The sequence below is a fragment of the Coregonus lavaretus genome (assembly GCF_964263955.1).
Source record: "Coregonus lavaretus genome assembly, chromosome: 26".
NCBI lineage: Eukaryota > Metazoa > Chordata > Actinopteri > Salmoniformes > Salmonidae > Coregonus > Coregonus lavaretus.
In genome coordinates this window covers 44,542,405-44,565,748 of record NC_140013.1, presented here as the reverse complement: position 1 = coordinate 44,565,748, position 23,344 = coordinate 44,542,405, and the positions used below count along the sequence as shown (strand labels likewise).

The window sequence follows — 23,344 nt, the reverse complement described above, 5'->3', positions numbered from 1 at the left end:
TCCATTAAAGAAAACCCTCCGAGTTCTATTAGATAGATAGCTCTGAATCCACGATATGGCAGAGGTTGAAAAGCCGTAAGACATATGTTTTTTTCAACAACAGGTGATGGTCAATAATATCAAAGGTTGCACTGAAATCTGACAGTACATCTCCCACAATCTTCTTACTATCAATATCTTTCAACCAATCATCAGTCATTTGTGCCAGTGCAGTACATGTTTAGTGCCCTTCTCTATAAGCATGCTGAAAGTCTGTTGTTAATCTGTATACAGAGAAATAGCAGTGTATTTGGTCAAACACAATTATTTCCAACAGTTTGCTAAGAGCAGGCAGCAAGCTGATAGGTCTGCTGTTAGAACCAGTAAAGGCTGCTTTACCACTCTTGGGTAGTGGAATGACTTTGGCTTCCCTCCAGGCCTGAGGACAAAGACTTTCCTCTAGGCTCAGATTAAATATATGACAGATAGGAGTGGCTATAGAGTCAGCTACCATCCTCAGTAGCTTTCCATCTGAATTGTTAATGCCAGGAGGCTTGTCATTATTGATAGTTTACAATCATTTTTCCACCTCTCCAACACTAACTTTACAAAATTCAAACTTGCTATGCTTTTCTTTCATTATTTGTTTTTTTATGCATGAACACGATGGCTCACTGTTTGTTGTTGGCATTTCCTGCCTAGGTTTGCCCACTTTGCCAATTAAGTAATCATTAAAATAATTGGCAACATCAAATTGTTTTGTGATGAATAAGCCATCTGATTCGATGGAGATGGAGTTGAATTTGTCTTTCTGCCCATAATTTAATTTAAAGTACTCCAAAGTTTTTTTTCTTCCCATCATTCTTTATATCATTGATCTTGGCTTCATAATACAGTTTCTTCTTCTTTTTTTAAGTTTAGTCTCATCATTTCTCAATTTGCAGTTAGTCAGCCAGTCAGATGTGCAGCCAGACTTATTAGCCACTCCTTTTGCCCTGTCTCTTTCAACCAGACAGTTTTTCAATTCCTCATCAATCTATGGAGCCTTAACAGTTCTAACAGTCAGTTTCTTAACAGGTGCATGTTTATTAATAATTGGAAGAAGCAATTTCATTAATTAATCAAGTGCAGCATCTGGATGCTCCTTATTAATCACATCAGACCAACAAATATTTTTAACATCATCCACATAAGAGTCACAGCAACATCTTTTATATGATCTCTTATACACTATTTTAGGCCCAGCTTTTGGAACTTTGGCTTTCCTGGATATAGCCACTATATTGTGATCAGTGCATCCAATGGATACGGATACAGCTTCAGAACAAAGTTCTACAGTATTAGTAAAAATGTGATCAGTACATGTGGATGATCTTGTTCCTGTAGTGTTTGTAAACACCCTGTTAGGTTGATTAATAACCTGAACCAGATTACAGGCACTGTTTACAGTGAGAAGCTTCCTCTTGAGCGGACAACTTGATAAAAACCAGTCAATATACAGTGGGGAAAAAAAGTATTTAGTCAGCCACCAATTGTGCAAGTTCTCCCACTTAAAAAGATGAGAGAGGCCTGTGATTTTCATCAGAGGTACACGTCAACTATGACAGACAAAATGAGAAAAAAAATCCAGAAAATCACATTGTAGGATTTTTTATGAATTTATTTGCAAATTATGGTGGAAAATAAGTATTTGGTCAATAACAAAAGTTTCTCAATACTTTGTTATATACCCTTTGTTGGCAATGACACAGGTCAAATGTTTTCTGTAAGTCTTCACAAGGTTTTCACACAATGTTGCTGGTATTTTCGCCCATTCCTCCATGCAGATCTCCTCTAGAGCAGTGATGTTTTGGGGCTGGGCAACACGGACTTTCAACTCCCTCCAAAGATGTTCTATGGGGTTGAGATCTGGAGACTGGCTAGGCCACTCCAGGACCTTAATGCTTCTTACGAAGCCACTCCTTCGTTGCCCGGGCGGTGTGTTTGGGATCATTGTCATGCTGAAAGACCCAGCCACGTTTCATCTTCAATGCCCTTGCTGATGGAAGGAGGTTTTCACTCAAAATCTCACGATACATGGCCCCATTCATTCTTTACTTTACACGGATCAGTCGTCCTGGTCCCTTTGCAGAAAAACCAAAGCATGATGTTCAATGCCCCAAAGCATGATGTTTCCACCCCCATGCTTCACAGTAGGTATGGTGTTCTTTGGATGCAACTCAGCATTCTTTGTCCTCCAAACACGAAGAGTTGAGTTTTTACCAAAAAGTTATATTTTGGTTTCATCTGACCATATGACATTCTCCCAATCCTCTTCTGGATCATCCAAATGCACTCTAGCAAACTTCAGATGGGCCTGGACATGTACTGGCTTAAGCAGGGGGACAAGTCTGCACTGCAGGATTTGAGTCCCTGGCGGCGTAGTGTGTTACTGATGGTAGGCTTTGTTACTTTGGTCCCAGCTCTCTGCAGGTCTTTCACTAGGTCCCCCCGTGTGGTTCTGGGATTTTTGCTCACTGTTCTTGTCATCATTTTGACCCCACGGGGTGAGATCTTGTGTGGAGCCCCAGATCGAGGGAGATTATCAGTGGTCTTGTATGTCTTCCATTTCCTAATAATTGCTCCCACAGTTGATTTCTTCAAACCAAGCTGCTTACCTATTGCAGATTCAGTCTTCCCAGCCTGGTGCAGGTCTACAATTTGGTTTCTGGTGTCCTTTGACAGCTCTTTGGTCTTGGCCATAGTGGAGATTGGAGTGTGACTGTTTGAGGTTGTGGACAGGTGTCTTTTATACTGATAACAAGTTCAAACAGGTGCCATTAATACAGGTAACGAGTGGCGGACAGAGGAGCCTCTTAAAGAAGAAGTTACAGGTCTGTGAGAGCCAGAAATCTTGCTTGTTTGTAGGTGACCAAATACTTATTTTCCACCATAATTTGCAAATAAATTCATTAAAAATCCTACAATGTGATTTTCTGGATTTTTTTCCCTCAATTTGTCTGTCATAGTTGACGTGTACCTATGATGAAAATTACAGGCCTTCTCATCTTTTTAAGTGGGAGAACTTGCACAATTGGTGGCTGACTAAATACTTTTTTCCCCCACCGTACTCTGTTTCAATCACATACACTATCAAGCATTTCACACATATTATTTAGATACTGACTGTTCACACTTGGTGGCCTATAGCAACCCCCCAAAATAAAAGGCTTTAGATGTGCCAAGTGAACCTGCAACCACAACACTTCAATAACACTTGACATAAGATCTTCTCTAAGCATTACAGGGATATGGCTCTGAATATACAGTATATAGCAACTCCTCCCCCATAAGCATTTCTGTCTCTTATATAGATGTTACATCCTTGTATTGCTGCTGCTGTATCATCAAATGAATTATCTAAGTGAGTCTCAGAAAGGGCTAATATATGAATGTTATCTGATGTTATCAAGTTATTGATTTCATGAACCTTATTTCTAAGGCTATATATATTAATATGGGCTATTTTCAGTCCTTTCCTGGGTAGCTTAACGGAGATAGACATAATACTGAAAAGAGCAAACAAAGCAAGATAAAATAATATAAGCTATGAACCCATAGGCTTGGCTCTCTCATCCCTTCCAGGCTTCTGGGAAGGAGGGTGGACAATGAGCCTGTCATATATGATGGAAGCAATGTCCCCATGCGCTCTGTCAGCTTTCACGGCTGGGATCAGTTCTTTCCTCTTCTGGCGCACAGCTTCAGGATAGTCCTCGTTGAGGAAGATATACGTTCCTCTCAAGTTCTTGGCTCTTTCCAGAACAGCTACCTTGTCCTTGAACCTCAGGAACTTGACCACTATCGGCCTGGGTCTGTCACCTGGGCCGGTGGTGGGTTTTCCAGTCCTGTGGGCGTGCTCCACCTCCATCTTCCTGTGGTCCATCTTCAATTTCTCAGAGATCATTTCCCTCACTTTGTCCTCAGACTCCGTCCACAACCATGTTGTTCCACCTTGATTGTCCCTCGAGATCTGATTTATCCGTCATTGTTATCATGGATTCACACACAGAACTGTCCTCTCAATGACTTTCAGATTGCTGTCATCTTGCCGTTCTCCTGTTTCACCTAATCGAGCTCAACTCATTGAGCTGACCCTGGGAGAACTGCAAACTGTTCTTCAGGTCCTGGACCTCTCTGGTCAGGTGGTCCAGTCTTTTATTAGTTGAATCCACACTTGAAGCTATTTTCTTGTTGTTGTAACAACTCCTTGTAGATCTATTTTCGTTTAAAAGATCCTTCACGTGTGATAGAGAGACAACTCTGTCCTCAACAACACTGGCTTTGGTCTTTGTCATGGTAGCTAGCAACGTACACTACCAGTCAAAAGTTTTAGTGTGTTGTGTGCCTCCAATCAAGTTGATTAACACATTTTTATAGAGATTGATGTAATATTGGCTTAGATACAGTACCAGTCAAAACTCTGGACACACCTACTCATTCAAGGGTTTTCTATTTTTTTTACATTGTAGAATAATGTTAAGACAACAAAACTATGAAATAACACAAATGGAATCATATAGTAACGAAAAAAGTGTTAAACAAATCAAAATATATTTCAGATTTTAGATTCTTCAAATAGCCACCCTTTGCCTTGATGACAGCTTTGCACACTCTTGGCATTCTCTCAACCAGCTTCACCTGGAATGCTTTTCCAATAGTCTTGAAGGAGTTCCCACATATGCTGAGCACTTGTTGGCTGCTTTTCCTTCAATCTGTGGTCTGACTCATCCCAAACCATCTCAATTGGGTTGAGGTCAGGGAATTGTGTAGGCCAGGGCATCTGATGCAGCACTCGATCACTCTTCTTCTTGGTAAAATAGCCCTAACACAGCCTGGAGGTGTGTTGGGTCAATGTCCTGTTGAAAAACAAATTATAGTCCCACTAAGCCCAACCCAGATGGGATGGCATATCGATGCAGAATGCTGTGGTAGCCATGCTGGTTAAGTGTGCCTTGAATTCTAAATGAATCACAGACAGTGTCACCAGCAAAGCACCCCCACACCATAACACCTCCTCCTCCATGCTTTACGGTGGGAAATACACATGCGGAGATCATCCGTTCACCCACACCGTGTCTCACAAAGACACGGCGGTTGGAACCAAAAATCTCCAATTTGGACTCCAGACCAAAGGACAAATTTCCACCGGTCTAATGTCCATTGCTCATGTTTCTTGGCCCAAGCAAGTCTCTTCTTCTTATTGGTGTCCTTTAGTAGTGGTTTCTTTGCAGCAATTCGACTATGAAGGCCTGATTCACGCAGTCCCCTCTGAACAGTTGATGTTGAGATGTGTCTGTTACTTGAACTCTGTGAAGCATTTATTTGGGCTGCAATTTCTGAGGCTGGTAACTCTAATGAACATATCCTCTGCAGCAGAGGTAACTCTGGGTCTTCCATTCCTGTGGTTGTCCTCATGAGAGCCAGTTTAATCATAGCGCTTGATGGTTTTAGCGACTGCACTTGAAGAAACTTTAAAAGTTCTTGAAATGTTCCCTATTTACTGATTTTCATGTCTTAAAGTAATGATGGACAATAATTTTTCTTTGCTTATTTGAGCTGTTCTTGCCATAATATGGACTAATATGGATCCCAAATAGGGCTACTGCATGATTCCATATGTGTTATTTCATAGATTTGATGTCTTCACTATTATTCAACAATGTACAAAATAGTAAAAATAAAGAAAAACCCTGGAATGACTAGGTGTTCTAAAACTTTTGACTGGTAGTGTATATGTACAGTCGTGGTCAAAGGTTTTGAGACTGACACAAGTATTGGTCTTCGCAAAGTTCGCTGCTTCAGTGTTATGAGATATTTTTGTCAGATGTTACTATGGTATACTGAAGTATAATTACAAGCATTACATAAGTATCAAAGGCTTTTATTGACAATTACATTAAGTTTATGGAAAGAGTTAATATTTGCAGTGTTGACCCTTCTTTTTCAAGACCTCTGCGATCCGCCCTGGCATGCTGTCAATTAACTTCTGGGCCACATCCTGACTGATGGCGGCCCATTCTTGCATAATCAATGCTTGGAGTTTGTCAGAATTAGTGGGTTTTTGTTTGTCCACCCGCCTCTTGAGGACCAACCACAAGTTCTCAATGGGATTAAGGTCTGGGGACTTTCTTTCCTGGCCATGGACCCAAAATGTCAATGTTTTGTTACCCGAGCCACTTAGTTATCACTTTTGCCTTATGGCAAGGTGCTCCATCATGCTGGAAAAGGCATTGTTCGTCACCAAACTGTTCTTGGATGGTTGGGAGAAGTTGCTCTCGGAGGATGTGTTGGTACCATTCTTTATTCATGGCTGTGTTTTTAGGCAAAATTGTGAGTGAGCCCACTCCCTTGGCTGAGAAGCAACCCCACACATGAATGGTCTCAGGATGCTTTACTGTTGGCATGACACAGGACTGATGGTAGCGCTCACCTTGTCTTCTCCGGACAAGCTTTTTTCCAGATGCCCCAACCAATTGGAAAGGGGATTCATCAGAGAAAATGACTTTACCCCAGTCCTCAGCAGTCCAATCCCTGTACATTTTGCAGAATATCAGTCTGTCCCTGATGTTTTTCCTGGAGAGAAGTGGCTTCTTTGCTGCCCTTCTTGACACCAGGTCATCCAAGTATTTGCCTCACTGTCCTTTTGTGGCAGGGCTGAAATGCAGTGGAAATGTTTTTTGGGGGATTAAGTTCATTTTCATGGCAAAGAGGGACTTTGCAATTAATTGCAATTCATCTGATCACTTCATAACATTCTGGAGTATATGCAAATTGCCATCATCAAAACTGAGGCAGCAGACTTTGTGAAAATTAGTTTTTGTGTTATTCTCAAAACTTTGGTGTGTGTTCCTGTCTGTGAGTTGCAATTCAACGGCTCAGACACAAGACGTATGTGGCAGGGTCTACAGACAATCAAGGACTACAAAAGGAAAACCAGCCACGTCGCCAACACCGACGTCTCGCTTCCAGACAAGCGAAACACCTTCTTCGCCCGCTTTGAGGATAATACAGTGCCACCGACGCGGCCCGCTACCAAGGACTGTGGGCTCTCCTTCTCCGTGGCCAACGTGAATAAGACATTTAAGCGTGTTAAACCTTGCAAGGCTGCCGGCCCAAATGGCATTCCTAGCCGCACCCTCAGAGCATGCGCAGACCAGCTGTCTGGAATGTGTTTACAGACATATTCAATCTCTCCCTTTCCCAGTCTTGTGTCCCCACAAGCTTCAAGATGGCCACCATTGTCCCTGTACCCAAGAAAGCAAAGGTAACTGAACTAAATGACTATCGCCCCTTAGAACTCAGTTCTGTCATCATGAAGTGCTTTGAGAGACTAGTCATTTCACCTCTACCTTACCTGCCACCCTAGACCCACTTCAATTTGCTTACCGCCCCAGAGTTGCAAAGAAAAAGCCATATCTCAGACTGCCCATCTTAATCTTCTATTTTTATTGGCCAGTCTGAGATATGGCTTTTTCTTTTCAACTCTGCCTAGAAGCTCAGCATCCCGGAGTCGCCTCGTTGATGTTGAGACTGGTGTTTTGCGGGTACTATTTAATGAAGCTGTCAGTTGAGGACCTGTGAGGCGTCTGTTTCTCAAACTAGACACTCTAATGTATTTGTCCTCTTGCTCAGTTGTGCACCGGGGCCTCCCACTCCTCTTTCTATTCTGGTTACAGCCAGTTTGAGCTGTTCTGTGAAGGGAGTAGTACACAGCATTGTACAAGCTCTTCAGTTTCTTAGCAATTTCTCGCATGGAATAGCCTTCATTTCTCAGAACAAGAATAGACTGACGAGTTTCAGAAGAAAGTTATTTGTTTCTGGCCATTTTAAGCCTGGAATCGAACCCACAATTGCTGATGCTCCAGATACTCAACTAGTCTCAAGAAGGCCAGTTTTATTGCTTCTTGAATCAGCACAACAGTTTTCAGCTGTGCTAACATAATTGTAAAAGGGTTTTCTAATGATCAATTAGCCTTTTAAAATGATCAACTTGGATTAGCAAACACAACGTGCCATTGGAACATTTACATTTACATTTACGTCATTTAGCAGACGCTCTTATCCAGAGCGACTTACAGTTAGTGAATACATATATATATATATATATTTTTTATACTGGCCCCCCGTGGGAATCGAACCCACAACCCTGGCGTTGCAAACGCCATGCTCTATCAACTGAGCTACATCCCTGCCAGCCATTCCCTCCCCTACCCTGGACGACGCTGGGCCAATTGTGCGCCGCCCATGAGTCTCCCGGTCGCGGCCGGCTGCGACAGAGCCTGGATTCGAACCAGGATCTCTAGTGGCACAGTTAGCACTGCGATGCGGAACACAGGACTGATGGTTGCTGATAATGGGCCTCTATACTCCTATGTATATATTCCATAAAAAATCAGCCGTTTCCAGCTACAATAGCCATTTACAACATTAACAATGTCTACACTGTATTACTGATCAATTTGATGTTATTTTAATGGACATTTTTTATTTTTTTATTTTGAAAACAAGGACATTTCTAAGTGACTCCAAACTTTTGAACGGTAGTGTACATATGAATTAAGGAAATTGCCCCAGATCCCTCTGTCAATATTTTCTGGGTAGTCCCCGAAGGGCTCACTCTCTGCAACACCCAAGTAAAGGCCATAGCCATCTCATCCCGCCCACTTGTTCTTTTGAAGTGGAAGTCAGGTACCCCGCCATCGCATGCTCACTGGGTCAGGGATGTTATGGTCCATCTTAAACTTGAGACGCTAAAATATTCCACCCGTGGCTCCTCTGAAAAGTTTTATAAGGTCTGGCAGCAATTACTCAATTGCTTTGAGAGTAAACTCTGCTCTGAGAACTTAATATAGCCTCTGTAATCCCCCCCCCCCACCCCATCATATCATTTTAATATATCTATGTACTATTTCTATTAACATCCAGATACTTACTTATATAGTATTATTTTATTTATTATTATTATTACTCTTTTTTTTCTGTTGCATAGGATAGTATCAATGTAACTCCTTTCTGAGGAGAGGAGAGGAGAGGAGAGGAGAGGAGAGGAGAGGAGAGGAGAGGAGAGGAGAGGAGAGGAGAGGAGAGGAGAGGAGAGGAGAGGAGAGGAGAGGAGAGGAGAGGAGAGGAGAGGAGAGGAGAGGAGAGGAGGGAGGGGAGGGGAGGGGAGAGGAGAGGAGAGGAGAGGGATGCTGATGTTGTCGTTACCTTGAGCTTGACGGATAGGAACTGTGCTTTCAGATGACTGATTAAGGTGACATTATAAAACTGCAAAATCATCAAATTATTGCCAGAACCACATAGTGATCGTCAATCTGTTAGTTGTACTAAGGGGAGGCTGATGGTATCATGTCAATCTGTTAGTGGTACTAAGGGGAGGCTGGTGATATCATGTCAATCTGTTAGTGGTACTAAGGGGAGGCTGGTGATATCATGTCAATCTGTTAGTGGTACTAAGGGGAGGCTGGTGATATCATGTCAATCTGTTAGTGGTACTAAGGGGAGGCTGGTGATATCATGTCAATCTGTTAGTGGTACTAAGGGGCGGCTGGTGATATCATGTCAATCTGTTAGTTGTACTAAGGGGAGGCTGGTGATATCATGTCAATCTGTTAGTGGTACTAAGGGGAGGCTGGTGATATCATGTCAATCTGTTAGTGGTACTAAGGGGAGGCTGGTGATATCATGTCAATCTGTTAGTGGTACTAAGGGGAGGCTGGTGATATCATGTCAATCTGTTAGTGGTACTAAGGGGCGGCTGGTGATATCATGTCAATCTGTTAGTTGTACTAAGGGGAGGCTGGTGATATCATGTCAATCTGTTAGTGGTACTAAGGGGAGGCTGGTGGTATCATGTCAATCTGTTAGTGGTACTAAGGGGAGGCTGGTGATATCATGTTAATCTGTTAGTGGTACTAAGGGGCGGCTGGTGATATCATGTTAATCTGTTAGTGGTACTAAGGGGCGGCTGGTGATATCATGTCAATCTGTTAGTGGTACTAAGGGGCGGCTGGTGATATCATGTCAATCTGTTAGTTGTACTAAGGGGAGGCTGGTGATATCATGTCAATCTGTTAGTGGTACTAAGGGGAGGCTGGTGGTATCATGTCAATCTGTTAGTGGTACTAAGGGGAGGCTGGTGATATCATGTTAATCTGTTAGTGGTACTTTTTGAGACGTTTCATTTTGTATTCAGCATAACAGCATGTAGCCCCAGTATTGTGTTGGCATTTTGATAAGTTAAACCACAGATGACAAAAAGTGAATATATGGTACTGTGTTGTTGGTAAACTGTCACATAATCAGACATGCTTTAAAGTCATGAAAGCTGCCAAAGCTCTCTGTGTGTTCAGCAAAAGGCTCATCAGACTTTTTCCATCTATTTGAAAGCCTTGAAATGAAAGTCCTCAGCGGCCTGTGAGCCAGATCTTTACTTAGACCGTATTTGTCCTCTCCAGTGGTGTTGCTTTTCGGTGTTAGGACAGCAGTACTCATGGGCTGCATTTCTGCTCTTCGAATGCGTCCCGAAGAGGCACCCTATTCCCTACGTAGTGCACTACTTTTGACCAGAGCCCTGCTAATAGGATGGAAATAGGAATAGGATGCCGTTTGGGACTCAGCCCTCCTCTCATCTCCATGTCCTTAAGCAACAGCTCCTGACTGGAACTCAGTCCCAGCACTGCTAGCTAGCTGCTTTTAGTAACCCCACTTGATGCTATGGATTAATAGCCATTAAGCTATGTGGAGAGCACTCTACTTCCCAGCTAATGCTCAGCCAAGGCCTGCAGTGTGTTGTGTCCTGTCTTACGTAGGAAGGACCAGAAAAGTGCACAAAGACTATAAAAAAAAAACACCAGCAAATCAGCTCCAACTTATTTTAATTTTGGAAAATCGGTTCCAAAGTATTCCCATGCATAATAGAGAGACGTCCACTGAGTATACAAAATATTAAGAACACCTGTTCTTTCCATGACATAGACTGACTAGAAGAAACTCAATATTTGGAAGGTGTTCCTAATGTTTGGTATACTCAGTTTTCACTACATGGCCAAAAGTATGTGGACAACTGTTTGTCGAACATCTCATTCCAAAATCATGGTCATTAATATGGAGTTGGTCCCCCCTTTGCTGCTATAACAGCCTCCACTCTTCTGGGAAGGCTTTCCACTAGATGTTGGAACATTGCTGCGGGGACTTGCTTCCATTCAGCCACAAGAGCATTAGTGAGGTCGGGCACTGATGTTGGGCGATTAGGCCTGGCTCGCAGTCGCCGTTCCAATTCACACAAAGGGGCTCTGTGCAGGCCAGTCAAGTTCTTTCACACCAATCTCGACAAACCATTTCTGTATGGACCTCGCTTTGTGCACGGGAGTATTGTCATGCTGAAACAGGAAAGGGCCTTCCCCAAACTGTTGCCACAAAGTTGGAAGCACAGAATCGTCTAAGATATCGTTGTATGCTGTAGAGTTAAGATTTCCCTTCACTGGAACTAAGGGGCCTAGCCCGAACCAGCCCCAGACCATTATTCCTCCTCTACCAAACTTTACACTTGGCACTATGCATTCGGGCATCCGCCAAACCCAGATTTGTCTGTCGGACTGCCAGATGGTGAAGCGTGATTCATCACTCCAGAGAACGCGTTTCCACTGCTCCAGGGTCCAATAGAGGAGAGCTTTACACCACTCCAGCCGACGCTTGGCATTGTGCATGGTGATCTTAGGCTTGTGTGCGGCTGCTTGGCCATGGAAACCCATTTCATGAAGCTCCCGACGAACAGTTATTGTGCTGACCTTGCTTCTAGAGGCAGTTTGGAACTCGGTAGTGAGTGTTGCAACCGAGGACAGACCATTTTTACGCGCTACGCGCTTCAGCACTCGAGCTTGTGTGGCCTACCACTTCGCGGCTGAGCCGTTGTTGCTCCAAGACGTTTCCACTTCACAATAACAGCACTTACAGTTGACCGTGGCAGCTCTAGCAGGGCAGAAATTTGATGTGATGAACTGACTTGTTGGAAAATTGGCATCCTATGACGGTGCCACATTGAAAGTCACCGATCTCTTCAGTATGGGCCATTCTACTGCCAATGTTTGTCTATGGAGATTGCATGTCTGTGTGCTCGGTTTTATACACCTGTCAGCAACGGGAGTGGCTGAAATAGCAAAATCCACTCATTTAAGGGGTGTCCACATACTGCTGTGTATATAGTGTATGACAGGGAGGATGATGTCACTGATGATGTCACTGACGTCTATTTCTTATGCCTTTTCCTGCGTGAAAAACACAGAATTCTGCGTTAACAGGACCCCTAAGTTTAACCTGCAATCTAAGTAAGTGGCTGAATGAATAAGGTGACGGGCATCATACTGTGTTCGCTTTCTGCCGTGTTTGGGAAGTCGAAGCCCGTTGGATGAGTTATCTGAGTTATCTGAGTTCTGTCCAGCTGCCATTTTTTCTCCTCTCTGTTCTAGGCCCGTCTGCTCCTCCCCCCTCTGCTCCTTCCCCCTCTGCTCCTCCCCCATCTTCTCTGAGCAGATCAGGCAGGCCCGTTGCCCTAGCGACTCCAAGCAGAGCAGGCAGGCCCGTTGCCCTAGCGACTCCAAGCAGAGCAGGCAGGCTCGTTGCCCTAGCGACTCCAAGCAGAGCAGGCAGGACTGTTGCCCTAGCGACTCCAGACTCCACACAGACACAACGTGTACACATGCTGCTGGAGAACCAGCACTGTTCTTCCTTCAGACAAGCATGAACTATATATAGTATACAGATAAAGCAACTGTCTGTCTCTCTCTCTCTCTCTCTCTCTCTCTCTCTCTCTCTCTCTCTCTCTCTCTCTCTCTCTCTCTCTCTCTCTCTCTCTCTCTCTCTCTCTCTCTCTCTCTCTCTCTCTCTCTCTCTCTCTCTCTCTCTATATATATATATATATATATATATATATATATATATATATATTTATATATCTCTCTCCCTCTCTCTCTCTCTCTCTTTACCTCTCTCTTTTCATCTCTCCCTCTCTATGAGTGATTCAGATTGAGTTGATTCATATTGAGCTGATTCATATTGAGTTGATTCATATTGAGCTGATTCATATTGAGTGATTCATATTGAGTTGATTCATATTGAGTTGATTCATATTGAGCTGATTCATATTGAGTTGATTCATATTGAGCTGATTCATATTGAGTTGATTCATATTGAGCTGATTCATATTGAGTTGATTCATATTGAGTGATTCATATTGAGTTGATTCATATTGAGATGGAAGTAGAAGAGAATTAGGACAGGAGAATTACAGGAAGGTAACATTCAGATGACCTGTAATATGGAGTAAATTGTGTCTCCCAAATTGCACTCTATTTCCTACATAGTACACTACTTTTGACCAGGGCACATAGGATGGGATGTTCTTCGTTCACAATCTGACTACCAGGCCATTGCTCAGATAGTGACACCACGTCCACCTCTGGTAATAGAATGATTTAGTGCTGTAACTCCTTCCAAAATCATCTGATTTAGTGCTGAATGATGTAGTGTTGGTGTAACTCCCTCTAAAACATGAAGGGTTGTTTTGTCTTGCTTTCCAGGAGGAAGAATTCCCCCAGACGTTTCGGTGTCAGCTTTCTTCAACGTGTTCCAACGTTGTGTTTTATCTAAACTCCTCTTTCTTTTCTATGTCATTCAGAGCGTGGAGAGTTTGGGCCGGTGTTTGTCCAGGAACCACATGACGCCATCTTTGCGTTGGACTCTGAGGAGAAGAAAGTGATGATGAGCTGTGAAGCCAGAGGCAACCCTGTACCTGTATACAGGTATGTCTCTGTCTATGTCTCTAACCCTATACCCTATACCTCTATCTAACCCTATACCTCTATCTAACCCTATACCTCTATCTAACCCTATACCTGTATCTCTCTCTCTCTCTGTCTCTCTGTCTCTCTCTCTCTCTCTCTCTCTCTCTCTCTCTCTCTCTCTGTCCATCTCTCTCTCTCTCTCTCTCTCTCTCTCTCTCTCTCTCTCTCTCTCTCTCTCTCTCTCTCTCTCTCTCTCTCTCTCTCTTACTCTCTCTCTCTCTCTCTGATTTCTCGCCAGAAATCTTTCTGATTGAGAGGGGGTCAAATACTTATTTCCCTCATTAAAATGCAAATCAATTTATAACATTTTTGACATGCGTTTTTCTGGATTTTTTTGTTGTTATTCTGTCTCTCAATGTTCAAATAAACCTACCATTAAAATTATAGACTGATAATTTCTTTGTCAGTGGGCAAATGTACAAAATCAGCAGGGGATCAAATACTTTTTTCCCTCACTGTATATTCATAATAATCCGAGCCACAGTTTTTTCTACTGTTCGCTTTTTAATGGAGGAATGTAACCATGCTCTTTGGTATCATTGTGTATGTCTGCAGTTGGTTCATCAATGGAACAGTAGTGGACGTGGAGGCAGATTACCGTTACAGCTTGATCGACGGCAACTTGATAATAACCAACGCCAGTGAGACGGCTGACTATGGGAGATACCAGTGTAAGGTGGAGAACAGCTACGGGACGATCCTGAGTCGGGACGCCCTGCTACAGTTTGCCTGTGAGTATCTCTCTCTCTGATCTCTCCATTTACATATAATATAGTATTATATACAGTACGTTAGACTGGAAGAAAAACTGGATTCAATCCCTATCGCGGAGGTATCGTGGAAGATCCTCGTAAAAAATATAAAGGTAATTTCCGATTAAGTCGACATACTGTATGCAGCGTTTATCGTGAATGCAGTCTCCGTGAACACATTATGAGTTGAGCTATAACGCGGATATTTCGCTATACTTCTGTGATACAGATTGAATCCAGTCCTTAGTCAATGGAACATTTAGAAAACTTAATTGTGGGGCTTAAAAACATAACTTTTTTACCATCATCTTGTATCTCTGATAGTGACATTATAATTCCCTCAAAAATAAAAAAAAAGTACCTCCTCAGCCTCTCAAGGAGCATTACTCAACACAGGCCTTAAGAAGTTTTCAGAATAGTTATGATGAATACTAGAAAATATTAGCAGTAGCCCACCTCTGACGTTATAAAACATCTTGGTTTTCTCTGCTCTGAGATGATTCTATTTGAAGCTTCACTCCCTATGCGGCTTAAAAATCGACCCTGTATGGTTCCAGGAGTAAATACACAGTGGCTGAACTTAAAAAAAATAATATGCCATTTAGCAGACGCTTTTATCCAAAGCGACTTACAGTCATGTGTGCATACATTTTTGTGTATGGGTGGTCCCGGGGATCGAACCCACTACCTTGGCGTTACAAGCGCCGTGCCCTACCAGCTGAGCTACAGAGGACCACGTTAAACCCACGTTGTTCAGACAGGCAGCGCTGTGTTGGGCTCCACTGGGTAGCTACAGTGCCTTCAGAAAGTACTCACACCCCTTGACTTTTTCCACATTTTGTTGTGTTACAGCCTGAATTTAATATGGATTAAATTAAGATTTGGGTCACTGGCCTAAACACAGTACCCCATAATGTCATTACATTTACATTACATTTTTAGTCAGTTAGCAGACGCTCTTATCCAGAGCGACTTACAGTTAGTGAATACATATATATATTTTTTTATACTGGCCCCCCGTGGGAATCGAACCCACAACCCTGGCGTTGCAAACACCATGCTCTATCAACTGAGCTACATCCCTGCCGGCCATTCCCTCCCCTACCCTGGACCAATTGTGCGCCGCCCATGAGTCTCCCGGTCGCGGCCGGCGGCGACAGAGCCTGGATTCGAACCAGGATCTCTAGTGGCACAGTTAGCACTGCGATGCAATGCCTTAGACCACTGCGCCACTCAGGAGTTGACTGAGTGGAATTATGTTTTTTCAATTATTATTTTTTACAAATGAATTAAAAATGAAAAGCTGAAATGTCTTGAGTCAATAAGTATTCAACCCCTTTGTTATGGCAAGCCTAAATAAGTTCAGGAGTAAAAATGTGCTTAACAAGTCACATAATAAGTTACATGGACTCACTCGGTGTGCAATAATAGTGTTTAACTAGATTTTTTGAATGACTACCTCATCTCTCTACTCCACATATACAATTATCTGTAAGGTCCCTCAGTCGAGCAGTGAATTTCAAACAGATTCAACCACAAAGACCAGGGAGGTTTTCCAAGAAGGGCACCTACTGGTAGATGGGTAAAAAAATATAAAAAAAGCAGACATTGAATATCCCTTTGAGCATGATGGTGAAGTTATTAATTACACTTTGGATGGTGTATCAATACACCCAGTCACTACAAAGATACAGGCGTCCTTCCTAACTCAGTTGCCGGAGAGGAAGGAAACCGCTCAGGGATTTCACTATGAGGCCAATGGTGACTTTAAAACAGTTACAGAGTTTAATGGCTGTGAATAGGAGAAAACTGAGGATGGATCAACAACATTGTAGTTACTCCACAATACTAACCTAATTGACAGAGTGAAAAGAAGGAAGCCTGTACAGAATACAAATATTCCAAAACATGCATCCTGTTTGCAACAAGGCACTAAAGTAAAACTGCAATAAACGTGGCAAAGCAATTAACTTTTTGTCCTGAATATAAAGTGTTATTTTTTGGGCAAATCCAATACAACACATTACTGAGTACCACTCTCCATATCTTCAAGCATAGTGGTGGCTGCACCATGTTATGGGTATGCTTGTAATCGTTAAGGACTGGGGAGTTTTTCAGGATAAGAAATAAATGGTATAGAGCTAAGCACAGGCAAAATCCTAGAGGAAAACCTGGTCCAGTCTGCTTTCCACCAGACACTGGGAGACTAGAGGAAAACCTGGTCCAGTCTGCTTTCCAACAGACACTGGGAGACTAGAGGAAACCCTGGTTCAGTCTGCTGTCCACCAGACACTGGGAGACTAATTCACCTTTCAGCAGGACAATAATACAACATATAAGGCCAAATCTACACTGGAGTTGCTCACCAAGAAGACAGTGAATGTTCCTGAGTGGCCGAGTTACAGTTTTGAAATACATCTACTTGAAAGACCTGAAAATGGTTGTCAAGCAATGATCAACAACCAATTTGACAGAGCTTGAAGAATTTTGAAAAGAATAATGGGCAAATATTGTACAATCCAGGTGTGGAAAGCTCTTAGAGACTTACCCAGAAAGACTCACAGCTGTAATCGCTGTCAAAGGTGCTTCTACAAAGTATTGACTCGGGATTTTGAATACTTATGTAAATGAGATATTTCTGTATTTCATTTTCAATAAATTTGCTCATATTAAGTCCAGGAGTATGAATACTTTCTGAAGGCACTGTAACTGCTGTTTGACCCTTAACTCTGTGCTTAGCTGCCCTGGTGGTGGGCGACTGTGCTCGCTGGAGAAACACATTGTATGTTTTGCTTCTTATTGCCATGCCTACAGGGAGCTTATGTTCCACTATTCTCAGCCAGTGGACTGTTGCTGCTAGAGAATATACAGTGCCTTGAAAAAAGTATTCATCCACCTTGGCATTTTTCCTATTTTGTTGCATTACAACCTATAATTTAAATAGATTTTTAATTGGATTTCATGTAATGGACATATTGGTGAAGTGAAATTCTAAAAAATAAATAACGGAAAAGTGGTGCGTGCATATGTATTCACCCCCTTTGCTATGAAGCCCCTAAATAAGATCTGGTTTAACCAATTACCTTCAGAAGTCACATAAATACAGTCCACCTGTGTGCAATCTAAGTGTCAAATGATCTGTCACATGATCTCAGTATATATGCGCCACTCGGGGCTCCCGGTCTAAGGCACTGCATCTCAGTGCTCGAGGCGTCACTACAGACCCCCTGGTTCGATTCCAGGCTGTATCACAACCGGCCGTGATTGGGAGTCCCATAGGGCGGCGCACAATTGGCCCAGATTCATCCGGGTTTGGCCGGTGTATGCTGTCATTGTAAATAAGAATTTGTTCTTAACTGACTTGCCTAGTTAAATAAAGGTTAAATAAATATATATATATATACACCTGTTCTGAAAGGCCCCAGAGTCTGCAACACCACTAAGCAAGGGGCACCAACAAGCAAGTGGCACCATGAAGACCAAGGAGCTCTCCAAACAGGTCATGGACAAAGTTGTGGAGAAGTACAGATCAGGGTTGGGTTGTGAAAAAATATCTGAAACTTTGAACATCCCACGGAGCACCATTGAATCCATTATTAAAAATTGAAAGAATATAGCACCACAATAAACCTGCCAACAGAGGGCCTCCCACCAAAACTCACGGACCAGGCAAGGAGGGCGTTAATCAGAGAGGCAACAAAGAGACCAAAGATAACCCTGAAGGAGCTCCAAAGAAAAAGCCATATCTCAGACTGCCCATCTTAATCTTTTATTTTTATTGGCCAATATGAGATATGGCTTTTTCTTTTCAACTCTGCCTAGAAGCTCAGCATCCCGGAGTCGCCTCTTCACTGTTGACGTTGAGACTGGTGTTTTGCGGGTACTATTTAATGAAGCTGCCAGTTGAGGACCTGTGAGGCGTCTGTTTCTCAAACTAGACACTCTAATGTATTTGTCCTCTTGCTCAGTTGTGCACCGGGGCCTCCCACTCCTCTTTCTATTCTGGTTACAGCCAGTTTGCGCTGTTCTGTGAAGGGAGTAGTACACAGCATTGTACAAGCTCTTCAGTTTCTTAGCAATTTCTCTCATGGAATAACCTTAATTTCTCAGAACAAGAATAGACTGACGAGTTTCAGAATAAAGTTATTTGTTTCTGGCCATTTTGAGCCTGTAATCGTACCCACAATTGCTGATCCTCCAGATACTCAACTAGTCTCAAGAAGGCCAGTTTTATTGCTTCTTTAATCAGCACAACAGTTTTCAGCTGTGCTAACATAATTGCAAAAGGGTTTTCTGATCAATTAGCCTTTTAAAATGATAAACTTGGATTAGCAAACACAACGTGCCATTGGAACACAGGACTGATGGTTGCTGATAATGGGCCTCTGTACGCCTATGTAGATATTCCATAAAAAATCTGCCGTTTCCAGCTACAATAGCCATTTACAACATTAACAATGTCTACACTGTATTTCTGATTAATTTGATGTTATTTTAATGGACAAAAAATTAGCTTTTCTTACGAAAACAAAGACATTTCAATGTGACCCTAAACCTTTGAACGGTGGTGTATATGGACGAGCGATGTCAGAGCGGCATTGACTAAGATACAGTAGAATATTATAGAATAGAATGCAGTATATACATATGAGATGAGTAATGCAAGATATGGAAACATTATTAAAGTGACTAGTGTTGCATTTCTTAAAGTGGCCAGTGATTTCAATAGGCAGCAGCAGCCTCTAATGTGCTAGTGATGGCTATTTAACAGTCTGATGGCCTTGAGATAGAAGCTGTTTTTCAGTCTCTCGGTCCCAGCTTTGATGCACCTGTACTGACCTCGCCTTCTGGATGATAGTGGGGTGAACAGGCAGTGGCTCGGGTGGTTGATGTCCTTGATGATTTTTTTGGCCTTCCTGTGACATCGGGTGCTGTAGGTGTCCTGGAGGTCGGGTAGTTTGACCCCGGTAATGCGTTGGGCAGACCGCACCACCCTCTGGAGAGCCCTGCGGTTGTGGGCGGTGCAGTTGCCTTACCAGGCGGTGATACAGCCCGACAGGATGCTCTCAATTGTGCATCTTTAAAAGTTTGTGAGGGTTTTAGGTGCCAAGCCAAATTTCGTTAGCCTCCTGAGGTTGAGGAGCCTCTGTTGAGCCTTCTTCACCACACTGTCTGTTCGGGTGGACCATTTCAGGTTGTCAGTGATGTGTACGCCAAGGAACTTGAAGCTTTCCACCTTCTCCGCTGCGGTCCCTTCGATGTGAATAGGGGGGTGCACCCTCTGCTGTTTCCTGAAGTCCACAATCATCTCCTTTGTTTTGTTGACGTTGAGTGAGAGGTTATTTTCCTGGCACCACACTCTCCGAGCCCTCACCTCCTCCCTGTAGGCTGTCTTGTCATTGTTGGTAATCAAGCCTACTGCTGTTGTGTCGTCTGCAAACTTGATGATTGAGTTGGAGGCGTGCATGGCTACGCAGTCATGGGTGAACAGGGAGTACAGGAGGGGGCTGAGCACGCACCCTTGTGGGGCCCCAGTGTTGAGGATGAGCGAAGTGGAGGTGTTGTTTCCTACCTTCACCACCTAGCGGCGGCCCGTCAGGAAGTCCAGGACCCAGTTGCACAGGGCGGGGTTCAGACCCAGTTCCTCAAGCTTAATGATGAGCTTGGAGGGTACTATGGTGTTGAATGCTGAGCTATAGAATACAATGAACAGCATTCTTACGTAGGTATTCCTCTTGTCCAGATGGGATAGGGCAGTGTGCTGAGTGATGGTGATTGCATCGTCTTTGGATCTATTGGGGCGGTAAGCAAATTGGGGTCTCAGGTAAGGTGAAGGTTAAGAGAATGCCAAAAGTGTGCAAAGCTGTCATCAAGGCAAAGGGTGGCTACTTTGAAGAATCTCAAATATAAAATATATTTTGATTTGTTTAACACTTTTTTGGTTACTACATGATACTGATGCCTGCCGAGTCTGGTCAACCCTCTGCTGCCTTTCACCAGACTTACAAATGTGTGTGTGTGTGCATGTGTGTCTGTATGCTTGCCAGTGTGTGTGTGTATGACCTTGCGTATTCTTGACAACTTTATACAGTACAACTACTACACACCGTGATCATATATCATCTGTTGAAAGTTGAAAGTTAAACATGCAATATTCCTCCCCTTGGAATATTTATTAGTAAAGTGTTTTAGTCCGTACTTCCTGGTCTCCCCTTCTCCTAAACATGGGCAACAAACAGCTAAAGGGCTGTCAGAGTGTGCGTCCCAAATGGCAGGCCATGGCCCGATGGGGATATGGCACCCTGTTCCCTTTGTAGTGCACTACTTTAGACATGGGCCCGGGTCTCTCTCTCTCTCTCTCTCTCTCTCTCTCTCTCTCTCTCTCTCTCTCTCTCTCTCTCTCTCTCTCTCTTTCTCTCTCTCTCTCTCTCTCTCCCTCTCCCTCTGCATAACGAATGGCCACCATTTATCCCTCTCTGTGAAACTCAAGGTTTTTCCACATTGCCATGGTACAGTCTTATGCATTGAATCTTATTTATCTGTCAACCACCGAAAGTAAAAGTTCTGATTTACGGCAATACATCTTGTATAAATCTTGTAGAATAAGAAAACAGTAAGACCCTTTAATCTTTCTGGAAGCTTGAAGTGAGTTATGGTGGAGTGCGGAGGTAGCCTAACGGTTAATAGCGTTGGGCCAGTAACCGAAAGCTCATTGTTTCGAATCCCCGAGCAGGCAAAATGGAAAGATCTGCCATTGAGCAAGGCAGTTAACCCCCAATTCCAACTGCCCCCTGGCCGCCGATGATATTGATTAAGGCAGCCCTCCGTACCTCTCTGATTCAGAGGGGTTAAATTCAGAAGACACATTTCACTTGAATACATTCAGTTGTGACTGACTAGGTATTTCAATTTGAGAATACATGGAGCTGGTAAATCTATTTCTTGAAAATTAATTCTGATAAATTCTAAATAAATTATATTTAATATTTAATAGTCCTAGGACTATTAGACTATAGCCTACTAATAGTTATACTATGTAGTCATAGGACTATTAGACTATAGCCTACTAATAACTATACCACGTAGTCATAGGACTATTAGACTATAGCCTACTAATAACTATACCACGTAGTCATAGGACTATTAGACTATAGCCTACTAATAACTATACCACGTAGTCATAGGACTATTAGACTATAGCCTACTAATAACTATACCACGTAGTCATAGGACTATTAGACTATAGCCTACTATTAACTATACCACGTAGTCATAGGACTATTAGACTATAGCCTACTAATAACTATACCACGTAGTCATAGGACTATTAGAATATAGTCTACTAATAGTTATACCACGTTGTCATAGGACTATTAGACTATAGCCTACTGCACATTATTGTTGTTTGTTCCTGAACTGGCCCAATGGCAGAGCTCCCCTTCAGCTATCCTCAGCTATCCTTCAACTATCCATCAGCCATCCTTCAGCTCTCCTTCAGCTCTCCTTCAGCTCTCCTTCAGCTCTCCTTCAGCTCTCCTTCAGCTCTCCTTCAGCTCTCCTTCAGCTCTCCTTCAGCTATCCTTCAGCTCTCCTTCAGCTCTCCTTCAGCTATCCTTCAGCACCACAAGTTGGTTCAACATCATTGCGCGATCCTGGCGCTGTCCTTTCAGCTCCAATCATTTAAAATAACCCTCATCATCAAGATCTGTCGCCTAATAGTCCTACTCAGCACTTATCATTATGATTACAAATAGAAGATTATCACTTCTCACAATGCTGCTCGTTTAGTAAAGTTAGATCAAAGCTGAATCAATGTCTTTAAGATCACATAATGATTCATTAGTATTTTACATAACAGTACTGAATCTAATAGCAAAAACTCCTCCTTATTTCTAATGATATTTTAGGATGGTTAGCTAAAGCTGAATAGACCATGTGCCAGAACTCAACAGAGCGTGCAACTATGCTGTATATATGCTTTAAGGAATACCTGGAATAGTATAAAGTAATCCTTCTTCCCCTGACCCCCATAAAATAAAATAAAAGTGGTTGTCCCACTGGCTATCATAAGTTGAATGCACCAATTTGTAAGTCGCTCTGGATAAGAGCGTCTGCTACATTATGTAAATGTAAATGATTGAATCAAAAAACAAGGAAGGGTAATAGTTTGTAACACCATATGCTCTAATTCACGTGTCAAACAGTAATTCAAGAAGATCTAAATGCACTTCCCTATGAAACTGATTGAGATCAATCTCCGTGCCACATGCATGGAGACGCAGTTTGGATGTTTCAACAGTAAAACGGGAAGAATTATCATTCACGATTAACGGTGATGACGGCCTATTTTAAAATCAGAGAGCCTATTCCTAACTTGGTGTTTTTTTAAGGGTATTAAAAATAGAAAATGTTCTTTAGACAATATGTGGGCATTGGCAGACGTTGCAATTAGAGGATGCATTTTATGCATATTCTATTATGATGGGCTATTCAATTGGCAATCTTTCGGTACAAACTTTGATTGATGAAATTATGACGTCATTTAAATTCATATTTTTTTATCACCTAAAACAATAGGACTACACCACCAACAACTTGAAGAAACGGAACTCGGTGTGCTCTTGTGTATCCGAGGTTGTTGGTTGAAATGTTAATTGTGTTGCTTAGTAACCACTTTGTGATCAATTGCATCACCAACTATTTTGTGAAACATTTTCTGACATTGCTTAAAGG

General features: G+C 42.6%; 1 protein-coding gene across 1 annotated transcript in view; it reads left to right on the top strand.

Moving 5' to 3' along the window:
- The window catches only part of cntn5 (contactin 5), a gene marked incomplete at both ends in the record, with an annotated part of 260,961 nt that overhangs the window by 37,093 nt on the left and 200,524 nt on the right, over nucleotides 1-23,344 (top strand). Inside the window, 2 exons of the mRNA XM_084143274.1 lie at nucleotides 13,694-13,817; nucleotides 14,415-14,590. Coding sequence (XP_083999400.1) covers nucleotides 13,694-13,817; nucleotides 14,415-14,590 — 300 coding nt within the window. The remainder of the gene's footprint in view (nucleotides 1-13,693; nucleotides 13,818-14,414; nucleotides 14,591-23,344) is intronic.